Source organism: Natator depressus, chromosome 20 (genome assembly GCF_965152275.1).
Source record: "Natator depressus isolate rNatDep1 chromosome 20, rNatDep2.hap1, whole genome shotgun sequence".
Classification (NCBI taxonomy): Eukaryota; Metazoa; Chordata; order Testudines; family Cheloniidae; genus Natator; species Natator depressus.
The window spans coordinates 22,766,048-22,788,183 of NC_134253.1; the positions used below are offsets into that span (position 1 = coordinate 22,766,048).

The following is a 22,136-nucleotide window of genomic DNA, read 5'->3' on the forward strand; positions in this document are numbered from 1 at the left end:
CTCACCCTCAAAGATGTTCCAATTAGCTTCTTTCACAGACTAGAATCCTTCCTAGTCTGGGCCCAGTCCTTTCCCCGGTACAGTCTTTGTTCCATTCAGCAGACATCTCAGGTGGTAAGCTGTGGTTTTCTCATGACTGGCACCTCCTTTGTCCTGCTCCACCCCCTTTATAGCTTTGGCACAAGGCGGGAATCTTTTGTCTCTCTGGGTCCCCACCCCTCCTTCTAAATGGAAAAGTACCAGGTTTAAGATGGATTCCATTACCAGGTGACATGGTCACATGTCACTGTAAGACCCCTAGTTTCCATTCCCCGTGGGCTGGCCCACACGTACACAGGAAGGCTTTCAAGTAACTAAGGCCATTTACAACTGATTGTTTCTGGAGCACCCTTAATGGCCTCCACTTAATGTTTTTCATCAGTGATACAAGTTTATATCTTATTCTCCTAACTCCAGATATAGAAATAAAACATGCAACCAAATAGGATGAACACACTTAGTAGATTACAAACTTTCTAAAGACACCCTACAAGGGGTATTTAGCGTAAAGCATATTCCAGTTATGTCATATTCATAAGCATATTTCCATAAAGCGTATGGAGTGCAACATCACAGGGGGCTCCAGCTGGTTCTGTTTTGTATTGGAACTGCTAGGTATTGAACCCGGCCCTGGTTGTTGCCGCCTCCACCTGGCAGAAGGGTTACTCCTGGCAAGAAAAGCAGGACAATGACAATAGGTTCCAAGGTCACGGAGAGTGGAATGTGCAAACTGGCCGGTTGTCTCTGGGAGGCGACACACAAAGCCCCTGGATCCTGACCCATAGGGATAACGGAGCCAAGGGAAATTCTTCACGGTGCTGACTGCTCATTGGGGATGATTCGTCTGCACTGACAAGGTTTCAATCCCAGGGACAATCTGATCTATTCAGATCATTACACTGCAAGAGCCAATGCCTGCCTCGTCCACAGTGAGTGACCCCTGGAGCTCTCAGGAGAGCCAAGGGAAGGAAATGCGGAGGGGCCAGGACAGGGCATTCTGTTCTGGTGCCTAAGACATCTAGGATACTCCTCGATAGTGACCGACTCACTTACACTTCCAGTGACTTTCCCAGCTGGCTCATAAGCAGTCCTGAGTCATTCGGGGGGCAAAGCACCTTTACAGCAGTAATGAGACCCAGCTAGAGATGAGTGTTTCACAGGCTGGTATTGGAAGAGAGCAGAGGACCTCTTACCGTCTTGGTGCTGGTGGTGGGGACAGCAGACATGGATAGATCGGATGTCTGAGATTTCGTGCTGGACGTTCGGAATCCCTTGATCCATCTTCTGTACTCCTCTCTCACCTGGAGAGTGAGGGACACAGTCACTGCACTATGTAACTAACTCTGAGGAGATCAGACATGGCCACCGCGAGGCCGGTGAAGGCGCTGGGTGGGCGCTGACGGGCCGTGGGCATTACCTGCCGATTGAGGAGACAGTGCACCAGGAAGATGAAGGGTCCCTGCAGGCTGCTGACGATGGTGAATAAATACGCCATGACCGTGCCTGCTGGTCCTACTTGGAGGAGACCAAGGCTCCATGTGCAGCCCAGAATGAAGAGCTGGGCAATGGCTTTAAAGGTCAGTAACCTAGATAAAGGCAGATGGAGAGATCTCGTTACAATAACCCTATGGAGAGCAATTGCATCAGGAGGATCTGGACAGAGTCGGGTGGAACTACCGGCCCCTGCTTTCCTATGTGGAACAGGGTTACTGTCAAAGCAAACACTGTGGGAATTTGTTCCCATGGATCCTAGATATGCTGTTCCCATCCTGCAATCCCTCCCTCCCTCCCAGTGCCAAGGACCCTCCAAACCAAGGCATCTGACCCTCCAGGATTGTTTTGTTGCCTTCTCACCTGTGGTCTCTGAGGGTGGACACATCTGCATTGAGGGAGGAGAGTCTGTTTCTCAGGATCCACAGGGTAAGGGCAAAGAACGTTATATTTATCTGTGGGAACAGTGGGAAATATTTCCTGTAAAACATCCCATCTGGGGCTGGTGACTTCAGCTGAGGCAGAGAACTATCCTAGGGGACCAAGCCTAACATTGCAGAAATGGGGACTGCTCATTTCTGGTGGGAATCATCCCCTCTCCTGTGGGAATCATCCCCTCTCCTGGCAGCTCTCGGTCCCTCCCCGTGCATGGAGCTGACAGCACAGCCAGGGCTGAGATGGATCAATGGGATCACAGAGGCCAGATGCTGCTCAGAGTTCAATATGGAGCCTCTCCAGTGGAGTCAGTTGTTATTTTGGGTTTACACTGGTGTAACTGAGAGCAGGATCTGGCTCAGAGACTCCAGATCCTGCCTCGAGAATACTTCTTGCCACTTTCAGGCTGTAACAAATTCCCCTCCCCGCAACTTCCCCAGGCGTTATGGAGGAATATGTAGGGACATTTGTTTCCCCCCCTACAACAACCACTGCAGAGTGTAGCCCTCTCCCTTCCTCTTTCCTTGGGTCATTAACTAGACTAGATCACACTCTGGCTGTCTTCACTTGGCAAAACTCCTACTGACTTCCATGGGAGCTGTGCCCGAGTAAAGGCTGTAGGCCTGGGGATACAGCTCAGGGACTAATCCCGGGACTTACCACAGCAGACGAGCCAGGCGGGACCTAACTGGGTCTTTCCTTGTGTTTTATGGGCCACATTCTACTACCTGCTTCACTGAAATCAAGGGGGTCACAGAGGTGAGAGGAGAATGGGGCCCTGTGGTTCTGTGAGGTACCCACCAGGATTATGGCACAGACTGGACCCAGGAAGCTCCAATGAAAGCCTCTGTCCTGGCTAAGCCAGCAGCTGCAGGCAGGGAGGAAGAAGAAGGTGACTTTAACGGGATTACTACCCTTTTTCAGCACCGGGGTAGAGAGAGGGTGTCACGGGGCAGCTGGCTCTCAAAAGCGAGATGGATCTCGGCCTGCCTGTGACATGGCCGACTCTCTTGCGGGCAGCAGGCTAACGGCCCTCCCCATCTACCTCAGGAAGTGGAGCTACCCTGAAAACACGAGATGAGGTTCTAGACTGGGCTGTCGAGAACACGCCACACCCTGTTTTAATGGAGTCGCTCACTTTAGAGGGGATCCTCAGGGATTGCCCACAGTAAGAAGGTGCGTTTGTTTCCTACCCACCAGCCCCACAAACCCAGCCTGGGACCTGGGAGTCAAGCTGGGATCTTTCTGGCTTGTTCTTCCGCATCATCAGTGGGGCGAGGAGTGTAGATGTCTGACAGGTGGGCAACTCAACTACAGTGCTCGGGGCAGCCTAGTGTCCCTGGGGATGGGAAGGGTCCCAGGGGGACAGTCAGCTGCCAGGCACGGTGAGCAGGGATATCTGGGTTCAAGTCAGACCTGGGGTGAGCCGGACAACCGCATGGAAGCCACATCCCGGCTCCCCTTCGGGATGGGCTCTGCACGTACTATTTGGAAGTTCCGTAGCCTCCAGGATTCACCGCTGCAGAAATAGCCACCACCAGGGCTGGGAATCCGTAGCCGAACGGGTACGTGAATCTCTTCTTGAACCGGCTGGCGCTGGTGTAATTCACGACCTGCAGGTTCCGGACGGTGAGGAAGAGGTGCAGCCCCTCCAGGAACATCCAGGTGAAGCAGGCCAGGAAGAGGTAGTGTAGGAAGCCAGCTATGACAGCACACGCCACCTGGGGAAGACAGAGAGCCCAGCGACACTGCAGTGGGGAAGGGAAATGCTGAGTATGGGGTAGACCTGCCGGGGGGAGGGGGGGGGTCACACCGGGATTCTTGTTAGCACAGCTCTCCAGTTATAGTGCTCCGTGACCCAGAGACGGCAGGTTCCTCGGTCTATGGAGGGGCCTGCGGTGCACATTGCTGGTGCAGGAAGGGAGCAGAGATTAGTGGTTAGAGCAGGGGATCAGGGCTCAGGGGATCCAGGTTCTGTTCCCAGCCCTGCCACAGAGTCCCTGGGTGACCATGGGCAAGTCATGTAGGAGAGGAATCGAGGCAAAGGGACACTCTGATATACGGATAGAACTGGCTGAACTCCAGGGGTTGGGGACACTCAGACCACTGTGCCCAGTGTGAAGGGGCAAAACAGGGTGGAAACACCCCCCCTGTGTCCTGCACAGCCCAGAATCCAGGGAGCATAAAGGGGTTGAAAGCCACACACCCCAGCCCTGCAGCGAGTGGAGGAATCAGGCCGCCCCCGACTGCCGGTGCGGGTCACCGCGGTGAGGAAGAGCAGGTCGGCCAGGAAGAGGCAGAGGCAGAGCTGCAGGTGGAGGGAGGTGCTGACGTTGCAGATGGAGCGGCACACGAGGAAGGTGAGGATGGCGAGGAAGAGGCACAGCAGAGAGAGGGCCAGTCCCACACAGGTGACAATGGTCAGTGGCTCACTCTCCTATAACACAGCAAAGGGAGAATCACCAGTGACCCCAGCCCAACCCCCTCGGCTCCGACTCAGCCTTTCCCCCAGCAAAGCCTCCAGTCGCTCCAGGGAGAGCTTTGCCCATGGCTGAGCGCGGAGCTCAGGGTCCAGCCCTGTGATCCGAGTCTCACGGTGAGATACCGTCACTGTGGTGGGAGCCATTAGGACGGCGAGGCTGGAGAGATGGTCACAGCGGCAGGTGGTGTGAGTGCTGTTCGTGTGCACGGTGGTGCAGCCGTCCGGAGACCAGCTGCCGCTCTCGGCCACTACTTTCCAGTAGACGCAGAGAGCCTCTTCCTCCTGTTTTATGGCCTGGAAACACAACAGAATCATCCTCATCCTCACGGGACCACAGAACATCGTTTCTGTTATCACATGTCTACAGCAAACCCGAGGCCAGCTACAGCTCCACGGCTCTCCCCACGCAGCCCAGCGCCCACTGGGGCCGTCCCGGTGAGAGCCGAGAGAGAGCGCAGATCCTGCTGCTCCAAACGCACAGGCCCTGCTGCTGGAGGGAAAGGGAAATAAACCCTTGCTAGCCGTTAGCACGAAACGGAACGTGGCCATTGGCTGAGTACTTCTGACTGCACCCAGCAGGGGGCAGTGCTGTGCGCACAAACACATATGCACCCTCACCACGGCATCACCGTATCAAAGTGTTTCATGCTGATTTCCTGAACTCCACTATCTGTAGAAAGCGGCTGTCCAGTTATTCCGGCTCAGGGGTGAGCTAAGCGGAGCTGTTACCCTAGAGTACTTTGCACGGCCGTGTGTCATGGTGCGACCCCTAGTCTCCTCCTCTAGTCAAACAGCCCCATTGCGTCCGGAATAAGGAGGCCTCTGCTTCTTAGGACCATCGGGAGCCAGAAAGGCAGCATGGTCCAAATGCCAGACAGGAGATTGTGCTTTGTATATGCCCCTCTAGAGGCCCAGATATGGAGTAAAGCGAGGGGATCTTCCTCCACGCACCTGGTCGTGGCGCAGGGTGAAGTTTGCGGGTCTGGAGAGGTTAATGGGTCTCCCGTCTCTGACGGCCCCACTCACCACCCTGGAGTTGAGATGACACTTCTCCAGCTTCCCACCAGCCGGTAGATTTCCCTCGCTGAGACGTCTCGCACTGATGATGGAGTCCAGAGTGGAGTAGGAAATAAAAGCAGCAGCCCCCAAACCTGCTGGGAGAGGAGATGATCCCTCGTTAGGGAGCTGGAGACGTTATGGCGAAGAATGAGCCGGCCAGGTGCCCAGGGCTCACAGTGTGTCTGTGGCAGATCTGGGAATGGAACCCAGGATCCTGGCCACAACTCAAGATTTAGCCACTGGACCGTGCTACCTCCTCCCTCGGAGCCTCCAGGAGCACGTCCGGCTGGAAACATCTAGCTGCAGGATGCAGAGATAAAGATAGTTTTTCTCAGTGAGAGCAGGAGAGGGGCTGGCCAGGGATGAGCTTCCCCTGGTGCTGGAGCATTCGGGGCCCTGAATATGGCTGCTGAGGGTAGGGGTACACATTACCCTAGTTCCCCACATCTCCATTTGGGAGTCTAGCTAGACTAGGGCGTCCCTGCCCTTTCCATTCGCTGGGCCCACTTCATACCAGAGACCCTCTCATGAGCCGTCTCCCCTCTGTGCCCCCAACTCCTCACTGCTTGGGGCTCAAGCTGTGGGAAGGCCAGGAAGGAAGGTGTCAGCTCCATGGCCCACAGCCTGAGAACCACTGGTCAGCCAGCAAGGAGAACTCCAGGGCTGGAGACAGAGGCCAGGGCCCGGCCTGGGGATCCATGGGGAGGGAGGGAGGAATGGGGGAACCCAGACTGGGGTTCATTGCCCGGGAACTGCTCTGTGCCGTGGTTTGGGCCCTGGGTGTCGCCATCCCCAGGATGGTACCTTGTGTGGCTGCCCCGGTGACTGTATCACAGTGCACTTCCATCGTGTCGTTGTGAGCTCTCAGAGTGAAGACCTCGCTGTCCCGGCGGCAGTCCCCAGTGACGAGCCGCGTCTGGATAGCTGCGGGGGGTGGGGGTGAGGAATGACAGAGCCCCTCGCTGTGAAACCCCTTCCCTGGGAATCTGTCCCTTCTGGGCCAGATCCATCCCCCTCCCCCTCCACTTGGAGCTGGGGGGCTTCAGGGCTCTTCTGCACTGTGGGAGGGGGAAGTTTGGAGCCCCCCCCCGCGAGTTCCATTGATTACCCCCCCATATCCCCTCCCCCCATTCTGGCTGTGTCTCCCGGGGGAGTAGTGGGGGTGGAGGTAGGTGCCTGGCTCAGCGTGGCGGCCCCTCGTGGTGGAATGCCAAATATTCCATTTAAACCCTTCTCAGGCATTGCTGTTCCTGGTGGGGCTGGGTTCTGTTTCCTGGTGCAGGGGCAGTGCTGCTCTGGGTCTGTACTGAACACAGGCTCACCTCCACAATGGCATACAGGCCCTAACTTCCAGTGGATTTGGGGCACAGTGTACAACCCTGTGTCTCACAGCAGCCAGCAGGTGGCGCTGAGAGCCACACGTCCCCCCTCACCCAGAGACTCTGTCGTCACGGTCTGTGTTGTCCTCTCCGGGGACCGGAGCGCAGTGGCCAGTGCGGCCAGTTCCACGCTCTGCAGCAGGACTGTCACGGCCGACCCCACCTCCTGCTTGTCTCTGCCCTCCCAGAGGGAGGTGCTGTTCAGGAGGGAGTTGAAAGAGCGAGTCGCATCCTGGGGACAGGAAAGGAAAAGCCCTGGGAGGAAGCAGTCGCGGGGTTGAGGTGCCATGTCCCATGTGTTCCCAGGGGGCATCGGGCATCACAGCCTCTCCCAGTTTCGGGGGCTGCAGTACTCTCAGAGGGGGAGCCCTTTACAAAGGGGGTCCACTGAGGCTGACTCGGGGCCCCACTGGGACCTGAGGCCAACTGGGGCTAGAACCCTTTGTCATTCCTTCTTCGCTCCTGCTCCCCCATCCCTCCATTACAGATGCCAGGGAACAACATTGTCACAAACCGATGGCTTCCTAGGCTGTCTCTGTGCTTTGTCCAGGAGCTGCTCAGAAATGTCTGGCAGGGCAGGGATAGAGCCCAGATCCTGCTGCCTGAAAAACTCAGGTCATGACAGATGAGCTGAAGGAGGATCCCCATTAAGCGTTAGCAGTATAGCACCTCTGATGAACAACAACAGATCTGAACACTAGAGGGCATATGTGGGTGGACAAACACAAACGTGCACTCACACCCCTGGTGGGCATGTGCACGCAGACACAGACAAACACCACGAGAGGGTGCACCCCCCGCCCCGCAGCAGTGGAGGGCACAGGTCTTTTCTGAAGAGGATCTACGTGTCTCCCCGCCCCCCAGTGATACTCCTAACCCAGCACAGCAGCACGCAGGACTCTGGGGCACACTCAGGGGCACTAGCCCGCAGAGCACATTCAAGGGACGGGGCCTCTCACCTCCAGTGATAACGTCGCACTCCCGTCTCCACACGTGGACATCAGAATCTCTAAGGTCGAATTAAAGAAAGAGCAAAAACTGCTGTTTCCGCTGCTCCGCTTTACCTGCCGAGAGACCCAGGGCAGGGGGTGAGTTCTGCAGGGGCTGAAAGGCGACCGACGTTGGTGTTTGCCTTATGCAGGGGCCTGATCCTGACACCCCTCATTGAGTGAATAAAGCTTTTATATCAGACGTGTCCAGGACATATACAATGGTGCTGTTGCCAGAGCAAGAGGTTCATGTGGAGAAAGGGAACAGTTTCTAGTAACAGCGGGAATAAATCAAGACTTGGGACTAAGCCCCTTTTTGTTCACGTTGGTGCTGGATGCATTGACAGAAAGCAGCCAGAGAGTCGTCTCCTGGGATGTGGCATTTGCAGATGATGTAGTGCTCGTGGGGGAGTTGAAAGAGGAAGTGAAAGATGATGCAGAGAGACATGGAGGTGCATATTGGAAAGAAACGCCATGAAAATCAGCAGAAGAAATCCGAGCATATGGTCTGTAGATTCAATGCTCTCTGCAGGAAGACAATGGGTGTGTAAGTCTGGGGACCAGCCACTAGGAAAGCTACAGAAGTTTTAAAAGGTCCGATATCAATTTGCAGACCCCTAGAAGATAATAAGGTGATACGTAACAGTCAGCATGGATTTGTCAAGAACAAATCTTGTCAAATCAACCTGATAGCTTTCTTTGGCAGGGTAACAAGCCTTGTGGATAGGGGGGAAGTGGTAGACATGGTATATCTTGACTTTAGTAAGGCTTTTGACACTGTCTCACGTGACCTCATAAACAAACTAGGGAAAGACAACCTATATGGAGCCACTCTAAGGTAGGTGCATAACTAGTTGGAAAACTATTCCCAGAGAAAAGAACAGGAGTACTTGTGGCACCTTAGAGATGAACAAATTTATCTGAGCATAAGCTTTTGGGAGTTACAGCTCACTTCATCCGATGAAGTGAGCTGTAGCTCACGAAAGCTTATGCTCAAATAAATTTGTTGAAGGGAGCTGTAGCTCACGAAAGCTTATGCTCAAATAAATTTGTTAGTCTCTAAGGTGCCACAAGTCCTCCTGTTCTTTTTGCGGATACAGACTAACACGGCTGCTACTCTGAAACCTGTTCCCAAAGAGTAGTTATCAGTGGTTTACAGTCAAGCTGGAAGGGCATATTGAGTGCGATCAGTTCTGGGTCCAGTTCTGTTCAATATCTTCATCGATGATTTAGATAATGGCATACAGAGTACACTTATAAAGTTTGTGGATGATACCACGCTGGGAGGGGTGCAAGTGCTTTGGAGGATAGGATTAAAATTCAAAATGATCTGGACAAACTGGAGAAATGGTCTGAAGTAAATAGGATGAAATTCTACAAGGACAAATGCAAAGCATTCCATTTAGGAAGGAACAATCAGTTGCATACTTACAAAACGGGAAATGACTGCCTCGGAAGGAGTACTGCGGAAAGGGATCTGGAGGTCATCATGGATCAGAAGCTAAATATGAGTCAACAGGGTAATGCTGTTGCAAAAAAAGCGAACCTGATTCTGGGATGTATTAGCAGGAGCGTTGTAAGCAAGACACGAGAAGTAATTCTTCCGCTCTACTAGTCGGATGAGGAGGATCGAGTCCCAGCGATGAAAGGAACAAACACAGCATTGCCCTGATCTTGGATGGGGTTTACAGGGGTCACCGTAATACCAAGAGCAAAGGGTTTTGTCTGGGAATTTCCATATTGGTGGTACAAAACACAGGGCAAAATCCCCAACAAATGAATGATGGGTTCAAATGTACCTGCAGAGAGAAATTCCTGCATGTCTCTTTGATTCCCTCCAACTCAGCACTGGAGTTCATGCTGGGGACTTGGAGTTCTGGGTAGAGAGGAGCAGAGGTTAGAGCTTTCATATCAGATTTTCATGTCAACTCACTCCTGCCTGGGGGAAAATCCCCTTCTCTTCCCAGCCCCAACGGCTGCTCTCTGTCCACATGCCAGTCCCGCACTGCCAATAGTTTAACATGCAGCTCCCTCCCTTCCTCCCCGTCTCACAATGTCTCTCTCTACGTTCCATTTACACTCCGCTTTGGCTGTGCCTCCTGCTCCTGTCTCTGAGACTTCTTGACGTGTTTCCATCGACTCTGCAGAGAGACCTGCTGGGTACAGACGCCTCTGCCCGCTGGGGAGAACCCACCTTCACCCATGCCTTCACCCCGCTGCACTGCTGCCTCGGAGGTGCCCGAGGTAAGTGCCACCTGACCCCCTCCCGCACCCAAACTCTCTCCCAGGTCTGCATCCCGCACCCGCTCCGGCACCCCCGCCCCCTGCCCAGCCCTGAGCCCCCTCCCAGAGCCTGCACCCCACACCCACACCTGCACCCCACACCCACACCTGCACCCCAGCCCCCTTCCCCAGGCTCAGCCCAGAGCCTGCACCCCCTCCCGCACCCCAACCCCCTGTCCCAGCCTGGTGAAAGTGAGTGAGGGTGGGAGAGAGCGAGGGAGGGAGGGAGAGGGATGGAGTGAGTGGGGCGGGGCCTCGGAGAAGGGGCGAGGAAGGGTGTTTGGGTTTGTGTGATTAGACAGTTGGCAGCCCTAGGGAAGAGACACCCGGCCCCTGGCAGCCCTGCTCACCCCCTCCCCGGCCTGGCCCCTGCTCCGCGCCCAGAGCCAGACATGGGCACGCTGGTGGCTGTGGCTCTGAGACAACCGGAAAGACCCCGGTGGACGGACAGGCTGGGCTGGGGGGAGGTGAGGGCCTGGAGGCTGAGCCCTCCCCTGCTGGGGCTGAGACCCAGAGGGACCCCGTCAATTGGGGGCAGGGGGGCTGGTGCACCAATCCAGACCAGTTCCCAGCTCGCTGCCCCCTCGGGCAAGACCTCAGCCTGTGTAACCCCAGGCCCTGCCCAGCCCCCCGAGGTGCCCCCTCCATGCCCCAAGCAGCAGGACCCACCTTGGCACAGGGTCGTGTTCCTGTTGGAGGGGACGTAGCCGGCCTGGCACTCACAGCAGTAGCTCCCGTTGGTGTTGATACACATAGCCCTGGGGCCACAGATATCTGGGGTCTTGTGGCACTCGTTGATGTCTGAGAGGGGAAAGCGGGGGGGGTGCACTGGGGGCGAATGACCGTGGAGGCACCCCCCCACCGATTGCAGGGGGCGTGGTCTGTCGGTCAGTCTGTCCGCTCCATCTAACCCCCCCTTCTATTTGCAGGGCCCCAATCCCTGCAGCGCAACCCCTCCTTCACCCCCAGACTGGGGGGCCCAACCTTTGCCAGACCAGGACCCTGCGATCTCCTCCCTGCACCAGCCCTGAGAGAGCGCGGTTAAGGCTGGGGGCCGATCAGCCAATTAAGCTGCAAAGGGGAAGCAACTTAGGCTGCGTGCAGGGTGCTAGCTAGAAGGAAGCTCGCCTGGGAGGGGGGGCTTCTATACAGACCGAAGGCTGGGCCCAGTAGTGGGGGCCTGAGGGAAGGGGGGCTAGGAAGCCCCGAGGAGGGCTAGGAGCCCCGGTGAAAGGGTTTCGCTGGCAGGCATAGGAGAGAGGGGTCTGACTTTGAAAGGCTCCCCCAGCACGGGGATCACAGCATGACCTGGCCGGACGGCCGAGACCCGGGGCAGCCGCGACTCCAAGAGAAGAAAGGGGGTGCTGAACTGGAGCTAGTCACCATAAGGGGGCGCCACGCTCAGCATTACAGTCTCCAGCCCAGTGGCTCCCCTCCTGCTTTGGGATACACCCAGCACTGCCCCATGGAGCACTAGGAGAAGGGTGGGTGGGCTGTGCTCAGGGGCGTGCAGGGAAATTGGGTGGTATCCCTTTTATCTAGTTTCTTTGCTCTCTGGTGGTGCTCACGGGGGTCTATGGCAGAAGCCCGCAGACCCCCGACATTTGGCCAGGCCCTGCACGGCTGGTAAAGGGGTTGTTTGGAAGCCAGCTGGATCCAGGGGATCCCCCTATTCCTAACATTGCGCAGTGAGCAGCGGCCTGACAACGTCCATTCCTGGACCCTGCTGCGACCCCCAGGCCCAGGGCCCCGCGGGGCAAATCCACCAAGCCCTCGGACGGATGACACCAGCTCGACACTCGCTGCCGATCCGGCCTGTGGAAACTGAAGCCGGAGGAGACCTGCCCAGCCTGACCCCCAGCATAGCCCCAGCCGGAGCTGCCACCCAGCGGTTCACCAATCCGACCCCAAACGGAGGGGACGTTACTGCCCTCGCTGGTCCTGGGGCCTTTCACAACTGTGGAGAGTCTGATCCGACAGACGGACCCCGCCCTGCTCGGGCGCAGAGAGCCCTGCTGTGATCTAGCCAAACGTTGGAGGGCCGTGCACCTGCCAGGCTGCCAACGCGGGTAGCGCCAGCTGCCGGGCAAAGGGGGATACACGGGGGATGTCAGGGCTCCATGGTGCAGCGGGGTCACTCGCCCCGTGCAGGGAGTGGGGTTTTCTACCTGGGGACCCGGCTTGTACGTGCAGAGACGCACTCATTCTGGCTGCTAAGCTCTCCCTGATATTTATTCATAACTCTTTTGCTTCTCACAGAAATCCTTATGGCTAAAATCCCCTTCAGCAGGACATCAGGAAACAAGTCAATCAGCGGGGAGAGTCAAGAGCGCTCACGGATCCTTCCCTTGGGCCGTGTTCCAGCAGCTCCTTCTCAGACTCCCCTTCTCTCTCTTTCCCATGACAGCGTTTTGCTGTTTCCTACTATGCCTCTTCCCCTGGGTCGTTATTTGCATAAAGGCAGCGCCCAGAGTGCTTCACACGCACTGCCATAAAGAGCTTCTAGTCTAAATAGACAAGAAGTGGGAGAGAAAACTGAGGCACAGAATTGCCCAAGGACACCTAGCAGTAACAGAGCTGGGACTAGAACCCAAGTGTCCTGAGTCCCAGTCTCATACCCTACCCACTAGGTCTGTCTCTTTCAGCTTATTTCCTCCATAGAAGGCCAAGAATATGTCTCCCCAGCCTTGCCATGCAGATTTTACCCTCTGCCCTCCCGCCCCTCACTGAGAGGAGCTTTGTGTCTCCTGGCTCACGGCTGGGAGTGCATCAAGGCTGGAAAAAATCCCTTGTTCCTTTGGCAGGAAACTCAACTTTTGCTCCATTGTTAAACCTCTTGGAAGGCAACAGGCCTACGCCATGCCTGTGAGGGGGCTTGTATGTGCCAGCCTCTAGTGAAGGCCGCTGAGCCCTGGAACAAGGAGAGAGCAAGTTTGTCCTGCTCTAGTGGCTGGTTCCCATAAGTAGTGTGACGGGGCAAGGCCAGATGGCTATAGAAAAGTAGTGGGAGATAGATATATTAGCTCCAGGCTAAACAAATCCCTGGTCCCAGGATGAGTGAAATGGCAGCTGCTCCAGGTCAATGAAGACACCTGGGGCCAATTAAGAACTTTCCAGAAGGCAGGGAGAATGCTAGGTTGATTGGGACACCTGAAGCCAATCAGGGGCTGGCTGAAACTAGTTAAAAGCCTCCCAGTTAGTCAGGTGGGGGTGCATGTCAGGAGCTGTGGGAGGAAGTTGTGCTGTTGGAGAGGCTGAGTAGTGCACACCATATCAGGCACAAGGAAGGAGGCCCTGAGGTAAGGGTGAAGTGGAGCTTGAGGAAGTGAGGGCTGCTGTGGGGGAAGTAGCCCAGGGAATTGTACTTGTCATGTTTGTAAAAGGTCACCTACCATAGCTGATACTATTAGGGTCCCTGGGCTGGAGCCCGGAGTAGAGGGTGGGCCCGGGCTCCCCCCCACACTTTTGCCCCCTGATTAGTCACTGAGACTGGGAGACAACAGAGACTGTGCAAGGAAGGATAACTTCTCCTCACCTCCCTCGCTGGCTTATGATGAAAATGGCTCAGTAGACTGTGACCCTTGTCTCTAGAGAGAGAAGGGCTACGTGGAGGGTCACGGTGAGCCTCTGAGGCTAGCGAAATCCACCAGGAAACGCGGGACCCACGGAGGCAAGGACAGAGCTTTGTCACAGTAGATAACAGCCTGCTACAATGACTAGCTAATGGAGTTACTCCCTTAGCTCCAGCAGCTGCGCTGTGTGCTTTCAGCAGACAAGTCCTGGGTTTGATTCCTGCTAATGACTCAAGCTGGTTCCTTGGTGATGCCAGCTCCTTCCCCAGCCTTAGCAGCTGCTGAGGGTTAGGTTAACGGGGTTCCAGAAATTAATGGGCTTTCTGAGCCCAAGCTCTATTAAAGTTTGTCCAACATAGAGTCCTCGGCTCCGTCTCAACCCAGTTTGCTTTGCAAAGACCTGACCTTCCCCTCCTCAAAGCTCTGCTATGAAAGAGCATCTTGGGCTCTGATTGCAGCTGCAGGTTTGGGGGGATGTTGCAGCTTCTAATGACGTCCCCAATGCCTTACGCTCGAGCCTCGGCGGAATTAAGCAGCATGGCAAGAGACATGGCGACATTGAGTCCCTGGGCTCAGTTTCCAATTGTAAGACAGGCTGGGAGTCAGAACAGACACTTTGCCCTGGTGTGGCGCAGAGAAAGAGCGAGACCTCAGGGCAACCTGGTTAGTTTCACCCTCCATGCGTGTGGGTTAGTTTCAGAGGTCCTGGGTAAGCTCAGTGGCCGTGTATTAACAGCATCGCCAATGCCAAGCAATCAAGAAAAGCCCCAAACCCTGAGCCAGGCTGTAAAAAAGTCCCGAGATTGGTTTAAAAAATCACGAGATTTTTTTTTTAAAATCCATTTTGGCTTCGTTTTGTTTGACTCTGGTTTGGGAGCTGTCAGTCACCCCAGCGTAACATTTGGCAGGTTTTCGTCCCCCATGTGGGCCAGGCCCTAATTTTGATTTTAGCCAAAAACGGAATCACGTGACTCCAGGAGGTGGGGCTTTAGGGCAACGCCACACGTTAGTAACACTGCAGAAAAGCCAGAAACTTCATGCCTTTGCCATGACTGTTTCCAGCTCCCGTTCTACCTGTGCAGATCTTAGACGAATCCCTTTGACTCTTCCCAAATCCCCAACTGCATGTACACCTGTAACTCCTCACCACAGGAGTCACTGAGGCCAAGACTTTAGAAGGATTCAAGGAGCGACTGGACATTCATACGGATGATGAGAACAGCCGGAGTGATCAGAGTTAAAGGGCACAAATGTTTGGGAAGAGAGAGAACCTCCTGCTGTGGGCTTCAGCCCACCTGAGTATTAGAGACCAGGAAGTGAGGGCAGATTATCCCCCGGCTGCCACTGCAGAGCTCTTCCACCGTCCTCGGCAGCATCTGGCTTTGGCCCCTTGGAGCCGGGATACCAGGCTAGATGGGCCTCAGCTCTGATCCCGTCTGTACTGTGCAAGTGCCAGCGTTACTTATGTCTCAGCCTGGCCGGCGCCTCCGTTTCACCTCTTCAGAGGCTGAGCTGCTCCCGGGGCAGACTGAACCCTGGAAGAACCGACCGGCTGCGTCCTGCCCAGTTCTGCCTCCTCTGCCCCTCGACCCTGGAACCGCTCGTGGGTTCTCCTGAACGCACCAAGGCGGCGCCGCGTTTCCAGAGCCCTGCTTTACTCCGGGAACAACGTACGATCGGGTTCTGCCCCCGAAGGCTTCCAAGAGTCCACGCGGGATGGGAACGGAGCTTCCAGCATCCTTATCCCGCCCGTCCTGGTTCGATCGGGATGTTTACAGCGGGTAGTGCCGCAGCCGGGGCACTGTGGTGCCAGGTGCTGTACACACATCCAGCCACAGCCGCTGCTCCAACACACTTTCCCCCTGCTGCAACGCTCTGCCTGCTGAAGACGGGGCGCCATGCGCTGGGTTCTTGGTGGGATGGCCAGAGCTCTCCCCTCCCTCAGGCACAGGGGTGTCCCGAGGCTTCCAAACGCGCTCCGAGTTGCAGGGAGCTGAGATTGGGTGTCTCCAGGGGCTTCAGTACATGGGGAAATTGACGGTAACAGCTCCTGTGGAATAGCTCCCCATCCGGACGCTCTGGTCTGGAATAATCAGTGCACTTCCAAAGAGAACAGCGATCGCGATCGATTCCCCCCGAGGGCAAGCCCTAGGGATTCTCCCCACGGCTCCCGATACCAGCTATCCCCAGACAATCCCCGGGACGCTGGCTGAGATAACTGCAGCGCTGACTTCTTCTTGTGCCTCGACCCGCCCCAGGACACTGGCTGGGGTTATCCCCCGCGGGCTGGGGCTGGGCGCAGGAACGGCTGGGCGAGGTCTCTGGCAGGGGAAGCGTTTGAACGAATGGGCTCCTGAGTTCTCCCAGTTCTACGGGCCCAGGGCTCTGCCCCCCCCCAAACGGGGATGTAAAGGTGTGACGATGTGACGCAGCAGGGAGGGGGGAGTGTTGACCTGGGAATGTGCCCTGGGGACGGGAGACCTGAGAGCCTGTCACCTGAGCCAGGAGGGGGAGGGGGAGGTAACACCTCTGCCCAGGAATGTGGAGGGAGGCTGCAGCAGGGAACCTGCTCGGTGGGTTTAGTTTTCAGTTTGGGGCTGGGTGGAGGAACACAGGGAACCCCAGGGCTGGGGTCTAAGCTCCCTGCTCCCCCAGAAGGACTTCACTGAGGGGTCCTGGGTGTACCCACAAGCTCTGTTTTGGACTGTGTTCCTGTTGTCCAATAAACCTTCGGTTTTACTGGCTGGCTGAGAGTCTCAGTGAATCCCAGGAAGAGGGGTGCAGGGCCTGGACTCCCCCACACTCCGTGACAACTGGTGGCAGCGGTGGGATCTACTGCACCCCGTGAACGGCGCTTCCTGCAGTAAGTGACTGGGGAACAGTAAAACGAAGGGGGATTGACGGGGACCAGGCGTGCTGAAGATTCAGAGAGAGAGACGGTTTCAGGGGGCGGTTAACCCCTGGGAGTGTGTGACCAGAGAGAAGGACTTTTGCAGTAACAGGGTCCCCCGGGGGATTGCAGCGAGCGGTCCCAGGGGCGGAGGAGTCTGCAGCTCGACCCTGGCAAAGAGGTGGTGACCTCAAGAAGGACTGGCACACTAGGGGCTTTTCCTGGAAACCGTGGACAGCTGCCCGGCCTGCAAGTGGCCAGCCGGGAGATGTACGCTAAACGCCTTAAGAGCGACCTGGTGGAGCTGTGCAGGCAGAGGGGGCTGCGCGTCGGGAGGTCCACCAAGGAACAGCTGATTGCCCAGCTGGAGGAGAGGGATCGCTTGGATGACCCGATCCCTGTCCCTGAGGGAAGCCGCCCGGCGGACGCAGCGTGGGCCCTGGGGCCTGACCAGGCTGGGAGGGGTCAGACTGCTGCCCAGGACACCCCGAGACCCTTCCTACCTATGCCTGGGGGAGGGGTTGTGGGAAGCCCAGCGAATACCGAGGGCCCCCTGACCCCAGCAGCCAGCAGGGGATCCTCCCAGCGGAGCTCCCCATCCCTGGAGCGGATGCGGCTGGAATGGGAGAGGGAGAGGAAAATGAGGGAGCTGGAGGATCATGAAAAACAACGTCAACATGAGGAGAAACAACGTCAACATGAGCAGGAGGAGAAGGAGAAACAACGTCAACATGAGCAGGAGGAGAAGGAGAAACAACGTCAACATGAGCAGGAGGAGAAGGAGAGGGAGCGTCAGGAGAAGGAGAGGGAGCGTCAGGAGAAGGAGAGGGAACGTCAGGAGAAGGAGAGGGAGCGTCAACATGAGCAGCAGGAGAAGGAGAAACAAAGACAGCATGAACTGGAGCTGGCCAGGCTGAGGAGCAGTGGGGCCCCGGCTGCGGTGAGTGAGGGGGGACCCAAGACTGCAAGGAGCTTTGATAAGTGCTTCCTGGCCCAGCGGAAGGAGGGGGAGGACATAGATAGCTTCCTGACGGCCTTTGAGAATGCCTGCGAGCTGCACAGGGTTGACCCTGCAGACAGGCTCCAGTTCCTCACCCCCTTACTGGACCCCAAAGCCGTGGAGGTCTACAGCCGGATGACAGGGGCAGAGGCAGGGGACTATGAACTGTTCAAACAGGCTCTGCTCCGTGAGTTTGGGCTGACCCCCGAGATGTACCGGAGAAGGTTCCGGAGTCAGCGTAAAACGCCTGAGGTCACCTACCTACAACTGGTCAACAGGATGCAGGGATATGCCCGCAAGTGGACAGCGGGGGCCCAAACTAAAGAGGACCTGCTTGACCTGTTTGTACTGGAGCACCTGTATGAACAGTGCCCTTCCGACCTGAGGCTGTGGCTGGTGGACAAAAAGCTCGCGAACCCCCAGCATGCAGGGCAGCTGGCCGACGAGTTTGTGAACAGTCGGTCAGGGGGTAGCCGGGAGGAGTCCCAAAAGAACAGGCCCCCCCCGATGCAGAGAGAGAGTCACCATGGGGCCTCCCAGCGGGGAAATAGGGAGAACCCCCTCCAAAGGGGAACGCCTGGTGTCGGGCCCCTCCGACCCGTTCGAGGGGACCAACGTGACCTGAGCTGCTATCACTGTGGCCAGAGAGGCCACGTACGGGCCCAGTGCCCCGGGCTCAGGGACAAACTGAGCAGACCCAACCTACCCAGGGTTAACTGGGTAGGGACTCAGCTGGACGAGGGGCAGGCGACCCAGGAAAGGGGGGCTACCAGTTTGCCACCTGCTCAGGAGGGAAGAGTACCCCCAGCCAGCCCCGCCAGAGGGCTGGAGGCTCTGGACTCAGGGTGCTCGGTTTACAGGGTGGGTGCGGGGCTGTCCCTCCGGAGAGAGTGCCTTGTTCCCCTGGAGGTGGATGGGAGGAAGGTCAATGGATACTGGGATACGGGCGCGGAGGTGACGCTGGCCCGGCCCGAGGTGGTGGCCCCAGATCGGGTGGTGCCCAACACCTACCTGACCCTGACGGGGGTGGGCGGGACCCCATTTAAGGTGCCCGTGGCAAGGGTACACCTGAAATGGGGGGCCAAGGAGGGCCCCAAGGATGTGGGGGTACACCACCATTTGCCCACTGAAGTTTTGATGGGGGGAGACCTAGAGGACTGGCCAAGCGACCCCCAGACCGCCCTGGTTGTGACCCGTAGCCAGAGCCGGCGAGGGGCACTGCGACCTGACCCTGGGGAGGGTACCACACTGGAGGCGCGAGACCCTACTCGGGTGGGGAGGGAGCGCCGAGGGGCACGGCTCAGAGAGGCTGCGGCCTCAGACCTGGCCACGGAGGGGGAACCGGGCCCCATCCCTTCCCCAGCCGCTGAGTTCCAGGCCGAGTTGAGGAAAGATCCCTCCTTGCAGAAGCTCAGGGACCTGGCCGACCTCAGTGAGGGACGGACCATGAGGAGAGGCTGCCAGGAGAGGTTCCTGTGGGAGAAGGGGTTCCTGTACCGAGAATGGGCTCCCCCAGGGGAAGGGGAGTCCTGTGGGATCAGGAGGCAGCTGGTGGTCCCCCAGAAGTACCGCCGCAAGCTCCTGTCCCTGGCCCATGACATCCCCCTCGCAGGGCACCAGGGAATCCGGCGCACCCGGCAGAGGTTGCTACAGAACTTTTACTGGCCCGGGGTCTTTACCACCGTCCGGCAGTATTGCCGATCCTGTGACCCCTGTCAGAGGGTGGGGAAGGCCCGGGACAAGGGGAAAGCGGCGTTGAGACCTTTGCCCATCATAGAGGAGCCTTTCCAGAAGGTGGCCATGGACATCGTGGGGCCTCTCAGCAAGACGACCCGGTCGGGGAAGAAATACATTCTGGTGGTGGTAGATTTCGCCACCCGCTACCCCGAGGCAGTGCCCTTAGCTTCCATTGAAGCAGACACCGTGGCAGATGCGCTCCTGACCATTTTCAGCCGAGTGGGGTTCCCCAGGGAAGTCTTGACAGACCAAGGCTCCAACTTCATGTCGGCCCTGCTCCGGTGCTTGTGGGAGAAATGTGGGGTCCGGCATGACTGGGCCTCAGCGTATCACCCCCAGTCCAATGGGCTGGTGGAGAGGTTTAACGGGACGCTAAAGATGATGCTGAAAACCTTTATGAACCAGCACCCGCAGGATTGGGACAAGTACTTACCTCACCTGCTGTTCGCGTACAGGGAGGTGCCCCAGGAGTCTACCGGATTTTCGCCTTTCGAACTGTTATATGGAAGGAGGGTGAGGGGCCCCCTGGACCTGATGAGAGACGAGTGGGAGGGGAAGGCCACTCCCGATGGAGAGTCAGTGGTGGAGTATGTCCTGACCTTCCGAGAGAGACTGGCTGAACTCATGGGCCTGGCCAGGGAGAATCTGGCCAGAGCCCAGAGGAAGCAGAAGGTCTGGTATGACCGCACGGCGCGGGCCCGTGCCTACGCCACCGGGGATCAGGTGATGGTTCTCATCCCCGTGAGAAAGAACAAACTACAGGCCGCCTGGGAGGGCCCGTTCAAGGTCGTCAAGCAGCTCAATGAGGTAAACTATGTGGTGGAGCTGTCGAACCGGGCCCACCACCGCCGGGTGTACCATGTGAATATGATGAAGCCATATTATGCCAGGGGGAATGTGGTGTTAGCTGTGTGTGGTCAGTGGGAGGAGCAGGGAGATGACCCTTTAGTAGATCTATTCCCTGGGACCAGAGCTGGTTCCCCCCTGGAAACAATCCCCCTCTCGGATCAGCTCACCCCTGCCCAGCAAGCTGAGGTCAGGGGGGTGCTGCATCCGTACCGACAGCTGTTTTCCAACCAGCCTGGACGCACTAATCTGACTGTCCACCGGGTGCAGACAGGGTCGCACCCGCCGATAAGATGCTCCCCCTTCCGAGTCACAGGGAAAACTGCTCAGGACCTGGAAAGAGAGGTCCGGGACATGCTGGCTTTGGGGGTGATCCAGCCATCGGCCAGCCCTTGGGCCTCGCCGGTGGTGCTGGTCCCCAAAAAGGATGGGTCAGTCCGGTTCTGTGTGGACTATCGGAAGCTCAATGCCATCACTGTATCGGATGCCTACCCCATGCCCAGGCCGGACGAGCTCCTAGACAAGCTGGGAGGAGCTCGGTACCTTACCACCATGGACCTTACAAAGGGCTACTGGCAAGTGCCGCTGGATGCAGATGCCCGGCTGAAATCGGCCTTTATCACCCCTCTGGGGCTCTATGAGTTTCTGACCCTGCCTTTCGGCCTCAAGGGAGCGCCGGCCACCTTCCAGCGCCTGGTGGACCAGCTCCTGAGGGGGATGGAGAGTTTTGCCGTGGCGTATATTGACGACATCTGTGTCTTTAGCCAGACCTGGGAGGACCACGTGTCCCAGGTTAGACAAGTGCTGGACCGACTCCAGGGGGCTGGGCTGACTGTCAAAGCGGAGAAGTGCAAGGTGGGGATGGCTGAAGTATCTTACCTGGGCCATCGGGTGGGGAGCGGCCGCCTAAAGCCGGAACCGGCCAAGGTGGAGGTGATCAGAGACTGGCCCGCTCCCCACACCAAAAAGCAGGTCCAAGCCTTTATTGGGATGGCAGGATACTACCGAAGATTTGTGCCCCACTTTAGCGCCATAGCCACCCCCATCACTGAGCTATGCAAGAAGGGGAAGCCAGACAAGGTGGTCTGGACCGAGCAGTGCCAGGAGGCTTTCCGGGCGCTGAAGGAGGCTCTGGTCAGTGGCCCAGTTCTAGCAAACCCAGACTTTGACAAGCCCTTTGTGGTGTTCACCGACGCCTCCGACACGGGACTGGGGGCGGTGCTAATGCAGGAGGATGAAAAGGGGGAGAGACACCCCATCGTGTACCTGAGCAAGAAGTTGCTACCCCGGGAGCAACACTACGCGGCCATCGAGAAGGAGTGCCTGGCCATGGTGTGGGCCCTCAAGAAACTAGAGCCCTATCTCTTCGGGCGACACTTCACCGTCTACACCGACCACTCTCCCCTGACCTGGCTGCACCAGATGAAAGGAGCCAACGCCAAGCTCCTGAGGTGGAGCCTGCTCCTGCAGGATTACGACATGGACGTGGTCCACGTGAAGGGAAGTGCCAACCTGATAGCGGATGCGCTGTCCCGGAGAGGGGGCCCCGAACTTCCCCAGGTCACTGGTCACAGTGACCCCGCTCAGTTCAGTCTCGAAGGGGGGAGAGATGTGACGATGTGACGCAGCAGGGAGGGGGGAGTGTTGACCTGGGAATGTGCCCTGGGGACGGGAGACCTGAGAGCCTGTCACCTGAGCCAGGAGGGGGAGGGGGAGGTAACACCTCTGCCCAGGAATGTGGAGGGAGGCTGCAGCAGGGAACCTGCTCGGTGGGTTTAGTTTTCAGTTTGGGGCTGGGTGGAGGAACACAGGGAACCCCAGGGCTGGGGTCTAAGCTCCCTGCTCCCCCAGAAGGACTTCACTGAGGGGTCCTGGGTGTACCCACAAGCTCTGTTTTGGACTGTGTTCCTGTTGTCCAATAAACCTTCGGTTTT

General features: G+C 57.2%; 1 protein-coding gene across 1 annotated transcript in view; it reads right to left on the reverse strand.

Annotated features, from left to right (window-relative positions):
- Positions 1 to 650: 650 nt before the first annotated feature.
- The window catches only part of LOC141975335 (adhesion G protein-coupled receptor E3-like), a 42,697-nt gene continuing 21,211 nt past the window's right edge, over positions 651 to 22,136 (reverse strand). The window contains exons 6-20 of the mRNA XM_074935622.1: positions 14,804 to 14,848; positions 10,827 to 10,958; positions 9,674 to 9,741; positions 7,845 to 7,949; positions 6,940 to 7,117; positions 6,311 to 6,430; positions 5,399 to 5,601; positions 4,571 to 4,741; positions 4,212 to 4,402; positions 3,451 to 3,690; positions 2,767 to 2,833; positions 1,894 to 1,985; positions 1,457 to 1,625; positions 1,233 to 1,340; positions 651 to 689 (exon numbers count right to left, since the gene is read on the reverse strand). Coding sequence (XP_074791723.1) covers positions 651 to 689; positions 1,233 to 1,340; positions 1,457 to 1,625; positions 1,894 to 1,985; positions 2,767 to 2,833; positions 3,451 to 3,690; positions 4,212 to 4,402; positions 4,571 to 4,741; positions 5,399 to 5,601; positions 6,311 to 6,430; positions 6,940 to 7,117; positions 7,845 to 7,949; positions 9,674 to 9,741; positions 10,827 to 10,958; positions 14,804 to 14,848 — 1,928 coding nt within the window. The remainder of the gene's footprint in view (positions 690 to 1,232; positions 1,341 to 1,456; positions 1,626 to 1,893; positions 1,986 to 2,766; positions 2,834 to 3,450; positions 3,691 to 4,211; positions 4,403 to 4,570; positions 4,742 to 5,398; positions 5,602 to 6,310; positions 6,431 to 6,939; positions 7,118 to 7,844; positions 7,950 to 9,673; positions 9,742 to 10,826; positions 10,959 to 14,803; positions 14,849 to 22,136) is intronic.